The 12,000-nt window shown below is 50.5% G+C and overlaps 3 protein-coding genes across 3 annotated transcripts; 1 reads left to right on the forward strand and 2 right to left on the reverse strand.

The window, feature by feature from the left end:
* Nucleotides 1-184: 184 nt before the first annotated feature.
* On the reverse strand, nt 185-933 carry SAPIO_CDS4007 (uncharacterized protein; the record flags this gene model as incomplete). The annotated part of the gene is made up of 3 exons (XM_016786667.1): nt 185-516; nt 627-695; nt 771-933. The coding sequence occupies 3 exons, from the start codon at nt 931-933 to the stop codon at nt 185-187; spliced, it is 564 nt and encodes a 187-aa protein (XP_016643643.1).
* A 2,100-nt stretch (nt 934-3,033) lies between these two features.
* SAPIO_CDS4008 (uncharacterized protein) lies at nt 3,034-3,699 on the reverse strand (the record flags this gene model as incomplete). Its single annotated transcript, XM_016786668.1, has 2 exons — nt 3,034-3,470; nt 3,642-3,699. The coding sequence occupies 2 exons, from the start codon at nt 3,697-3,699 to the stop codon at nt 3,034-3,036; spliced, it is 495 nt and encodes a 164-aa protein (XP_016643644.1).
* A 6,860-nt stretch (nt 3,700-10,559) lies between these two features.
* Nucleotides 10,560-11,927, forward strand: SAPIO_CDS4009 (Arginyl-tRNA--protein transferase 1; the record flags this gene model as incomplete). The annotated part of the gene is made up of 2 exons (XM_016786669.1): nt 10,560-10,572; nt 10,627-11,927. The coding sequence occupies 2 exons, from the start codon at nt 10,560-10,562 to the stop codon at nt 11,925-11,927; spliced, it is 1,314 nt and encodes a 437-aa protein (XP_016643645.1).
* Nucleotides 11,928-12,000: the final 73 nt, after the last annotated feature.

Consider the following 12,000-nt stretch of genomic DNA (forward strand, 5'->3'; position numbering starts at 1 on the left):
GACGTGCTCTTTTTGTAAGGCTCTTCCTCATCAGATAAAAACAAGTCCATCAGGGGCATTTCACAATATTCTGCCCCAGAGAACGACCCAATCCCAGTCCTTCCCCCCAACTCGTTCTCTAAAAAAAGATCCATGCTCTTCCTCCCGGAAGCTTTTAAAAACGTCCTAACAGCCAAGACCCTTCTCACAACAGCACGTCCCCCATATGCTCCCCCTCAAACCCAATAGCATTCAACCTCCCAATCCTAGCCTTACTCTTCGCCTTCTCCGCCTCCTTCCTCTCCCTTGCTAACTTCTGCACCACCGCCGCCTCCGCCGCGTCGTACCCCGCCGGCGGCTCGTCGTCCTTGTCGAGGTCGATTTCTCCTAAAAGGAGCACATTTTCGCCGCGCACGAGGAAGATGCCCCGCGGGATGTCGGCGTAGAGGCCGCGCTGTGTCGTGTCGATGGTGCCGTCTTCTTTTTGGGGGGGTGGGACGAAGACGCGTTCGATGGTTGATTGGAGGACGAGGTTGGCTTTAAGCGAGAAAAGGATATCATATGTTAGAAAAAAAAATGGGGTTATAACCCTCGTTGCAAACGGAGAGATATGATTCAAAGTCTCCAGTTCCCTTGAGCAAACGCACCGAATTGATCCCAGCTTCTCAGTATGCCAATGAGTTTCCTTCCATCACGTAGCGCAACCATCAACTTCTCTGCAGGAAGGAAAAGAAGAAATTAGTTAGCTGGAAAGAAGTAACCCCCTCCACCCCCGCGCTGCCTCGCCTTACTATCTGTGAGATCCAAAAGCTGCGCCGCAGTCGTAAACATCTGAGGCGGTAACTGCTGAGGAACCGGCGGGCCCTGGAGACCACCCGGCGCGCTTCCAGCCGGAGGAGGCGCAGCTCCTCCTCCGCCGCGGGGTCCGGAATCGGATATCGTTAGGTTCTCCATCGTGTCATTCGGATGTGTGTTGGAGTGTCTATTGGTTGTCTCGGTTTCTAGTGCTGGCCATTAGGCGAAAAGAAGAAGTGTGCGCCGAAGAGGGGACCAGCAGAGGATGTCGGTTGTGGGATTATAGAAGCTTAGAGAGCTTCGCGGGAGCTTTGTCTCGATTGCGCTGGTCAGCTATGATTATAGGACCCCATGGGTAAGGCGGGAGGTAGGAAAGACAATTCGTCTTTGGGTAGGGAAAAAGAATACAGGACTTACCCTAGTTCTCAAGAAAGAAAGGAACACCAAGATCCAGAAATTGGTATTAGTCCACAAAATGAATAGTGCCCTTTCAACCTCATCATGGACACTCTTCGATACGAGTTGTCGTCGCTTGCAGAGGCCGATGCGCAAGCTCTCTCGAACTCGGAATTTCCCTGGTAGAATCGATGTGGGGTTTCCAGCCCATCACGTGTTACATTTGGAGTTTGGAGACCCAAATTTTTAGTGGAAAATGTAACGGTCCGCCGCCAGCTGCAATGACACATTTTAATTTTGACTTCATCTTGTCTTTTCGTAATCAATCTGGTTGCACGTAGATCTAGAGTTACACAGCTTTGCAGGTGAGATCTCACCAATGAAATCCGGCTGGGAGCTCTCTGTATGTAAAGGACTGCCCTTTGTCCTGCTTATGACGTACGTGCGAGACGTGTGTCCCTCCATTCCATCCCTCTTTAGAAACTCTAATGGGTGACCTTGTTCAACTCAGCATCTTGTACAACATTAATGTATTACCAGTCAGCTGCGCCCTGGGGCTCTCTACTCTTCTGTCTCTCATATCCTCCCCTTTCTATATGTATATGTGTTTAAATACGGGAAAATGCGATACAATCTCATCATTTGTTGAATATAATGCTTGAGGAAAACATTGGTGAAACATGCAAGGGATAACCCATCGCTCCCATGTCGGGTGTGTTTCCCGAATGCATCGAAAGACCGGGAGGTCAACATCTATCAAGGAGGAGGTGGAGCATACATAGCGCAAGCAGGACAGTATCTGGACAAAGAAGGCGAAAGAAAAAAAATTATACCCACGGCTCTTGATGCTAGACTGGCGTCCGCTATGCTGCCAACCCGTTCACCGTGCTAGGCCGCTCGACTGATGCGGGCACTCATCAGCTCTGGAGAGCTAGATCGAGGTGTGGGAGTGAAACAACAGCAAATGGCACCATAACCTTCGCAGCAGACATTTGCCCAGACATGCTTCAGTGATCCGTTCGAATAGTCCCATCAAACACATCACGGGGCAGGGGCGAAGTCCCGCCCTCCTGGGAGTCTCTTCTTCAATATTTTCCTTGTTGTTCTTCGAACTCTTTTCCTTCCCCTCCTCTCTATATGACCCTGCTCTCGTCCCATATCCTCCTTCCGTTTTTTGCTTGCTCCACCGTCGTTCCGGTTGACCCTGCTGGCCGGGAGGAGAAGCCGCGGGGATGGGGCATCTAAGAAGAAGAAAAAAAAAAGCTCTATGTCAAAAACATAAACTGCCAACAACGCCGTGGATAAAAATGCAGATGTATATGCCGCTCTTGGTGATGTTTTGGGAACGCATAATTTGCCTTAATCCGAAAGAAAAAAGAATCTCGAGAGGAAAATTCGTCTCCTCTGTGAACTCGACGGTCATACTGAGGAGAGAATCAGGTACGGCAGCGGTAGGAATTATTCGAAATTTCATCATGATGATAAAGGTTCGAGGGAGATTGGGTCATCGATTGCTCCTGGCAGCACGCCAAACCAACCGTGACCGCGGCTGGGGGCTCCTATCAAGGCTCGAGGAATAAAAGTGTTGGGGGACTTTAAGGAACCATGGGATTCAAGGGAGGAAAGAAAAAGAGGTGGGGCGCAACATCCGGTGTGGGAGAGCGGATATGTCGTATAAGGGCATAATAGGTGAAGAAGGGCAAAAAGGGACAAAAAGAGGATATCTCAAAGAAGTGAATGAAGGCGTGTATGGTTCCTCCAGTGTCTCGTCGGAAAATAAAGAGTTGTTTCGAGCCCCAACGGGAAGCCGGACTCGCGGCATGAGTTCCAGCTAGCCGCGCTCTTTCGCCGCCGAGTTGCCGCTCAGTGCTTCTTCATGGTTGACCGCTCCAGAGCCTCCTGAAGCTCGGGCCTCGCGGAAAGGGCATCTTTGGCCTGCTTGAACGTCATCCATTGACGCTCGCGCTTGTGCTTCTCGGGCCATTCGGTCTCCTCCCTCACGACGGTAGCTTCGTAGAAACGGTAGAGGGCCTTGGAGTTGTCCTTAGAGCTGCTCTTCGAGGGTTTGGGGGGCCGAGACTCGGTGATGTCACCGAGATCATAGTCGATCTGAATGATTATTCCCGCTTCCTCCCAGGCCTCTCGCTCAGCAGCCTCCGTGCACTCCTCGTCAGACTCCCATCCTCCCTTGGGGAGCACCCAGCCTTTTCTCCTAGTGGACTGGATGAGAAGGACGTACTTCCGGTCCTCCGTCAACGGGACAACACCAGCGACAAGTCGCTCTCCCTTCGCATTGTATCCTGCAAGAAGGCATGTCAGCTCATGGGGTCTTTCTTCCCTTCAGGAAAGCGAATTGGATACATGCCGGGTATCTCGGTGCACGTGAGACCCCGGCCTGAGGCTAGCGGTCTGGTCATCAGAAGGACCAGACACACTTTTTTTTGAGGAAAGCTAGGGAAAAAAATGCATACGTTGTTTTGATCTTCCCGTTCGGGATTCCATGGCCCGACTACTCGTTGCGGCAGCCATGACGGTGGTGAGTTTCGGCGTGCAGTCACTCGAGGTCAACGGTTCTTGAGCGCCGGGAAGCCGGTTGATGTAAGGTTGCGCACCCAATGGAGGTTGGAAAGTGGCAAATCTGTCAGGCGGACAGGTCGGTCCGGTCAAGGCTCGAGTGGTCTCAGGGCACTGGCAGAGAAGGGAGGGAAAGGTAAGAAAAACAAGAAAGTAGGTGAAAAAAGGAAAGGAAGTGAAGGGGAATGAGGGCTGGATCTCGTGCAGGGTGAGCTTGGTCAAGAGTTATTAAGCTCCATGGTTGCGCCCTTGATACCGTTGGAGTTTGGTAAGTTTGGAGGAATCAAAGGAAGACGAGGGTCGAGAAGGACCTTATTCCAGCTCGAGAAGGCGATTCGAGAAACGAATTGTTCAAGAAGCAGTTCTCCGATGATAGGTGGAAGAAGGGGTCTCTGCAACCTGCGGAAGCTGGGAGCTGGTGCAGGGGAAAAAAAATTACAGGTGCAGGAGCCACTCAGTGGAGGGGCAGTTGAAGGGGTTTTTTTCGAATGGGATAAGGGGAAAGCCCAAGGGTAATAGTGGGGGGAGTAGAATAGAACTGGGGCACTGTACCGGCTACTCGTTAGCGTGGATGTACTTGACATGGACTGTGCTTTGGAACCCCTCGGGGGAGCTTCGGTTCTGGGCTGACCTTAGCAAATCGGTGCAATTGTACTAGACCCAGTGAAGTAATAGTTCACGGAAGCCTCCGTAACGGGAACAGAACAAGGTCTAGTGTAAGGCGTGAGGTAAGACCAGATGTGGTAGGTTCGAGGTTGCCAGTTTTTTTTCCTTCTTCTTTTTCTGCCCGTCTTTTTTTTTTTTTTTTTTTTCGTTCCTTTTTATCTTTTTTTCGTTGTTTCTCTTCTTTTTTGTTCAGTTTTCGAGAAGGGGCCGGGATTTATATTGGAAAATTCGTGAAGAGCCACAGATTCCAAGAGTGATGATAGGTGTGCGTGGGGGTTTGATGGAGGAGCAGTGGTGAACTTGTCTCTTCCATCCGCAACGAGGTCTGAGCTGGTTTATGGGAGAATTGGGTTGGTTGTTTTCGAGGGTTGGCTGAGACCAGCACCAGGATGTTGAGCTGTCTAGCAGTAGCGGGAGCTCTCGAGGTGGTGGTAAGTTTCTGAAGAACAATAAGAGGAACTTAGTTATGATTCATATGTCAAAGGAATGGACCCATTGTCCGGCCTGGCTAGGGGGGTCGAACATTCGGGCCCGGACTTAGGGGGGAGGAGCGCAAAAGAACTGAACATACCCAACAAAGCTGGCGGCAGGTAGGTTCAATGCCACACCAGCCAAGTACCAACAGCAGAAGACAAAATTGTCAAAAGTATCGTCTAGCGCAACAACAGCTTGGAGACGGCAGGTGCTAGCGTGACACTTGTTGCCTTGGTGGTGCCTTTTAGTTTGATCTTCTCGAGTTTTCTCGATGGTCTTTAAAATATGCCGTAGGCCCGGTTTCGACTCAGGAGATGACTCCGCCGCTAACGGAGAGGTTAGAAAAAAATAACTTGAAAAAAAAGTTGACGTTGAGACTCGGACGGGCAAGTGGTAGCGTGTAGAGCTAAGATAGGAACGAAGAAATTCAGGAAGGACAATTTAAATTGACTAATGATCGGCAAACGAGTTGACGTAGGATGTATCTGGCTATGGGCAAAGTGAATTGGGAAGATCCAAGGGAGCTGGAGACCACTATGGAGCCTGCTGCACTCTTGATGATGTCTGGTGAGATCATCGACACACCAAGCGAGAGGAGGGCAATATTTTTCAGGGCAAGTACACGGGTTATATATATTCGCGTGAGCCGCAAGGCAGCACCTTGGACAGCTTGACCCCATGCTCCATGCCCCATCCCATGCCCCATGCTCAAATCGGTTTATACCGCCACCCTGTCGAGCAACCCTCAAAATGTTAGACCGACACGGAAAAGCATGGTGTGAAGAATGGGGGTGACAAAATATGTGGCAGGGTGTAGTATGTAGGCATGGACGGGTGCGTTGCGATGCGGGTATCTTAGGACAGACTTCTTGCCTAGTTCATAGTTGTGGGGGAAAGCCGGAAATAAAATTGAAAATAAAATGGTACAGCATCCAAACGAAGCTGTCCAATGTTCCTTTTGGATATCCATTGCCAACACATACTACATGGCAGGAGGAAGCATTTGAAAGTAGTGGTACCTGGAGATTACTGCGTCCCGCCCTGTCCTGTCCTGTCCTGTCCTATCCTAGACGATCTCTGGATCATCGTATGGACTGTGCAGCGTGGGGAGGATGACTTTACATGAAGGCGTGCCAGATATTGCTGGCACCTGGCATTCGGTGGCAATTATAAGTACGAAGTAGGAAGAATATGACTTGGGTCTTGCAATAAGATCCGTCAAAAAGGAATCTATACGCGTCAGGCGAATTCCTATTACTGTTAATCACTCGGTTAGGAAAATACTGCCGACTTCTTGAGGAGCAATCTCCAGCAGACCGTTTGGGGGGGGGAGGCAAGGTAATGCCCATCTACGGATGGAGACGAGATGATGGTGGTGGGGTGTGCAACTAACACTTCGAAGTAAACCCGCGAAAGAAGAATATTACTTCGTACATTGATACGAGTGCTAGGATCTGGGATTTCGAGATGCAATCAAGTGTCGCGTGGAACCCGACCAGAAACTATCCATGTACCCGACTGCGTCGGAATCAGCTCAAGCGCTTTTGCAAGTGACATCAAATCAACTTGAAGCCCATACCACCACCCCTCTCAACTTCCTGGGGGTGGCTTGCAAGGGAATGGGTCAACAGAAGGGAAGAAGGGAAGAAGATTGACCAAATGTCACTCCTGTCCTGTCCCCCAAAAGCTCCCCTGCGTTCACCAGAGAAAAAGAAAAAACCGAATTGTTCCCACCAGGACATTCCTGTCCTGAGAGGTACAACCGCCTTGTCACGCCAGGCTTTAAGCAGGGAGGGATCGATCTGCATCAATGCTGGCCTGGCGATTGGTCCCCTGGCTTCTGAGCTAGCACCGGCAGGATGGGTAGCTGTATAAATCACCACCGACCAGACAAACAGCACAGATTGGATATTGGATGCACGTGTTTGAAACCTGTCGTCCATCGTCACTTCGTCGTGACAGTTACGAGCAGCCATGATACGGCGGGGTGAGGTATCGAGATCCTTCAGGAATAAGGTTCACTCGCTGGCAGTGTAGGTATAATGTACCTGCAGATTCAGTAGAGGCCATTTTCATGTGGATAATTCAGCTAGTGGTAACGCTTCATGCTTCAACAATGACGGTTCCGGCTAGTCGCTCCCCCAGCTGGAAGGAGTCCCTAGAGTTATCTCGGGTGGGCATCGTTGATATTGACTCGTCATTGTTATTACACTGCCGTAATCGCCTTGGGGCTCCTAACGCCAATGGTGTTAGACCATTTTCTCCGAACGGACACTCAACAGGGTGTTGCAAAGTCTCGGGACCTGTTTTTAGCACAACGTTAAATGGATTCTGTCTAGAGTTTCAGTCTCAACTTTCGCGATACCATTGTACACTACTTCGAGCAAAATAAGAACCCAACTCCATCTCAGCCCCACTAATATCATACACGGAAGGCACGGGCAAGGGACTAGCTTTGATAATATTGATGGGACAGCAAGAGCGCCCTGGCCTGGGCCCTCTAAGTCCCGTCTATCCAAGTATACAAGAAAGTAAACGGTCAACCGGCCGGAAGGTCGATGCGGAAGGCAGTTACTGCCGAAGGAGGAGCGGGACAGCTCTCCTAAGTACTACTTGATACCTGATATTCTAAACATTATCGAGATCGCCCTGTCTCAACTGCAAGGTAAGGAGCTGGCATGATGGAAGGACCGATGGGTCTTGAAGTAACCTGTCAAGTCTGGACGAGTCCCAGGCGATGTGGCTGGCACATGTAAGGGACGCTGCCAAGAATAGGACATGATTGATTGATCTCTCCACCTGCGAGAACAGAGACTTGACCAGTGGGCCAGTTCCTTCCCATTACTTCGTACCTTCTAAACTATACCTTCTACTTTACCTCAGTACGCTGTAGTTTATTACACACCTGACTGTGACTTCATTCATCGAAATGTGAATTGAACCGGGGGTTTTTGCAGATGGCATCTGATGACAACGACCCTCCCTCGAAGAGGAGGTTACGAGTTATTCCCCGAGTTGAACTTTTACATTATCAATGCCTCCAAACTCACTCAGCTCAAGTAGCTCCTTATAATCTACAATTGCAACTTCACCATTGACTGATTCTTCGCCACCAAAATGCCCAGCAAGAAACCCCGGCCGAGGCTAGCGTGAAATGTTAGCATTCATTGTTCAAAGTACGAAGTACTGGGTACATGATCATGAGTTGGCATTCAGAGTCGCTCTAATGCAACTGGCGCAGAGTGTCAGCTCAACTCGACCACAAACAGCACACATCCAATCTCGTCGATACATTGATCAGAGACTGAGCGTGCTTCTTCCAGTATCAATTGATCGAATCTTGCCCCACCCCCGTTTTTCCATGCTGCAGTACGGAGTACGCTATTTCCTAGGGCCTTATCCCACAAGAAAGAAGCCATCCAACCTGATGGGCGACCAGTCGGTGTTCCCCCCGCTTCATAACGCTTCAATACGGAATCTTTTTTCGATTCCTCTCTAGTATCCTTGCTCCTCAGACCCAATCCAATCGAGTCCCAGCAGCAGCAGTAGCAGCAGCCTAATGGGTGCCTACTTGACGACTTGTTCACTTCAACAGGTGTCGCCACATTCACCACACCCTTCCACATTCTTCTCTCCCACACCGCCTAGCCCGCCTGGCCAGCTATAAACGGACCTTCTGGCATCAGAAATTGAGCTTTCAACGGCCCTGTGCACAGGCACACGACAGCTCACGACAGCCCACGAGACCGCAATCACCGAGACTAGGCTTTTTTTCCCCCCTCCCCTCCAGCCTGTTGTCTGTCATCATTCCTGCCAGCATCAAGTGTCAGCTCAACTGTCGCCTAACAAGCCACAAGTCAGGCTCATCTCACGCATCTGGACAGTAAGTATCCTGATTTCATCAACTGTACAGCGGACACAGCGGACACAACTTGAACAAGACACCACGACATTGCCCGATTCCAGAACGCCCCGCTTAGTCTTCCAGGAAACCCCTCTTTCCCCGCCAACCATTCAGTTGAGAAGAGAAGCGCAAGGAAACGAGCACCCATTCCCTCTCCCCTTCACGATGCGTTGTTGTATCCCATCTGCAGGCACGGGGGAAAAGGGAAAGAAAAAGAAGGAAAAAAAGATCCTAATCCAATGCATCCCTCATACTTTTGGGGCAAGGCGACTTCGTTTCCCGGCACGAATTGACCTCTTCCATTGATATCAGTCTCTTTTTTCTTACCCACACCCCCCACTACTATGAGATGGGATCCCCACATTCGGATTTCGCTCAAACTAGCATTTGATAGGCATTGTTGCACTGTTGCACTGACAAGGAACTCGGCTGACATCAACACGACTAAGAAGAAAGCGAGTCTTGTTTCTCGTCTCGAAAGTCGATACCCCGAGAGGCCGCTAGATTACCTTAGCTGCCCTCGGCTCGGGTAGTATTGGATGCAATGGACGATGCGGATGCGCGAACCCCTGGAGCTGCATTATCCTATATATCCCCCATTGGTGAGTTGTTCCACATTCGTCTCCTCCAACCATTTGAACCCGTGCAGGATCTCCAGCACGCCGTTGGCTCGTTCTTCTTTTTTTCTGGAAGCATTTCCCCCTCATCTCCATTGCATGCTTTCTTGGTCCAAGCAATCCTTCCAAGCACCATTGCTCCCTCTCCTCATGGCACAACATCTACCTGCATGCAGGCCCGCCAAACGTTTGCATTTTTACTCCCGGCCAACGTACTAGTGGCAAAGCACTGCGGACCCTCACCTCAGGTCGATATGTGTCGAAGACGTGTTGCATGATGTTGCTGTTGAAGCTTCGACTTGCTTTGCACTGAGGATTCCTTGTTACCGCTTTCTCGGGCTGGCCTGTACGGCGTGTTGAAACATTGCCTTTTCTGGGGAGCGAAGAATTAGAATCAGGTGGACAACGCAAACTCGCCTTCTGGGGATAGAGGTCGAATCGCGGGCAGAGCTTACCCCCACGCTCACCCAGCTTAATTCCTCGATTCTGTATGATCCATTACCGGTTGCATTTCTTGCATCTGCGCCTGTCTTTCTGTTGAAGGTGTTTGTTGTTGTTGAAGCACACCAGGATATGATATGGAATGCGTGTTTAGGAATCAGGTGCTTAAACTACGCTCCTGGTTGGCAGACCGCAAAGCTTCCACAACGCATTCTTAGTGAGATGCGTTTCATAACCACCGAGAATCGTATAACTGCAGGCCCGATTCTTGATTCTGGCTGGTCCCGCTCCACGACCACCACGCCTGGAGCGAGCGAGCGACCTATAGCGTCTCTCTCTTTGATAACACTTTCCCGTCATGCCAGCCCATTCTGCGTATTCATTATGTGATCCACGCCTCGCCCTTCTTCTTTGAGGCCAGACTGCCCCATGTGGTTTGATGCCCAGACTTCTTTTTTTGCTAATATTCCTATTGCAGGTTATACGAACTCGTCTAACTGTGGCTATTGCGGTGGAGGAGGACGTAAGAAAAGTCAGTCATCCCCATTTAACCCCCACGGTGGCCCAGCACAGAGGATGCGCTGGCTGGCCTTGATGGGAAACTTACACCTACACCTCGCCTCTGTACTTCTCTCGGCCTTGTGCCACACCCCTCCCCGATGTCCTCCCCGTTTTGGGAACCGTGAAGGTTCCCTGTTCGTCCCCGGAAACGCATGTGCTCGCTCTGTTGGTTTTCAGTTTATGTGAGATCTGACCGGGTTTTTTGGGGTGGAAATGCAGGTTACTCCTACTATGCCTCGGCTGTCTCGTTGACGCCGGAGTTTTACCAATCCCTGCTCGACCGTACATGGAGACGTTCTGGAAGTCTCTTGTACCGGCCGGATCCCCGGAGTTCCTGCTGCCCCCACTACACCCTCCGCCTGGATACGGACCTATTCTGCCCAACGAAGGATCAGCGTCAGACTATAAACCGATTCAACAGGCATATCATCGGCGAGGCTTATGCGCGTGAAGCAGCCCGCCTCTATCCTCGGTCACGCGAAGAGGCAAAAAAGCGAGATAATGTATTTGACCTAACCGAGAGGATTCACGAGGCCGAAATTGGTGCCTTGAAAACGCCTCCATCGCCGAGCCATGAGTTTTCCGTCACGATAGAGGAGGACTCGTTCACGGAAGAAAAATACAAGGTGTTTGAAAACTACCAAATGAAGGTGCACAAAGAGACCCAAGAATCGGTCAGTCGAAACGGATTTACTCGCTTCCTATGCAACTCGCCAATTACTAGGCGCACCGAAACCTTGAAGTCCGGGAGAAAGCGACGCCTTGGGTCCTTTCATCAATGCTATCGGATAGACGGCGATCTCGTTGCCGTCGGAGTGATTGATCTGCTTCCTCAATGTGTCAGTGCCGTCTATTTCTTCTATCACGAATCTATTCACAAGTTTGCACCCGGGAAATTGGGTGCGCTAAGAGAGATTGTTCTAGCCAAGGAAGAGGAGTATAAGTGGTGGTATCCCGGCTTCTACATCCACAACTGTCCAAAGATGAGGTACAAGATTGATTACTCGCCACAGTTCATCCTTGACCCGGACACCCTTGCCTGGGAACCCCTGGACTCTCAGGTCCTGGCCATCCTCGACAGGGGGGCGTATGTGGGAATCTCGGAGGCGCTTAAAGGCGGGCAAACGAAGAAGGTGAACGGGGCCAGTGGCGATGCGGGAAAGGCTTCCGAATCCTCACCTCCATTGAAAGAAGAGAAGGAAGAAGAAGAAGAAGAAGAAGAAGCCCATAAGTCAGACGAGGACGGGAGTGATGCGAGTAGTGACGAGGGTGAGACCCTCCTGTTTACGAAGAAGATGCCTGGAATCCCAAGTCTAGATGAGATGAAGGAGGTAGACCTGGATGATGTCTTCCTGAGGCTTGGCGTGAATGGCTCGCTCCACAGGACGTCTGATCTTATTGTCTGGCACGATCTGACAATTGATGACTCCCCAAACATCAAAATGATGGTGGCTGAACTCGTGTCGGCGCTGGGGGTTGACCTTATGCACGATTTCTGCCTCGATTTCACTCACAGATGAAGAAGGAATCTGAGGGGCAGATTAACCCTGCCCCTCCTGCCACAGGATGACAAGTCACTATTACTTCAAGATA

The sequence above is a fragment of the Scedosporium apiospermum genome (genome assembly GCF_000732125.1).
Source record: "Scedosporium apiospermum strain IHEM 14462 chromosome Unknown SEQ_SAPIO_0090, whole genome shotgun sequence".
In the NCBI taxonomy this organism is placed as follows: Eukaryota; Fungi; Ascomycota; class Sordariomycetes; order Microascales; family Microascaceae; genus Scedosporium; species Scedosporium apiospermum.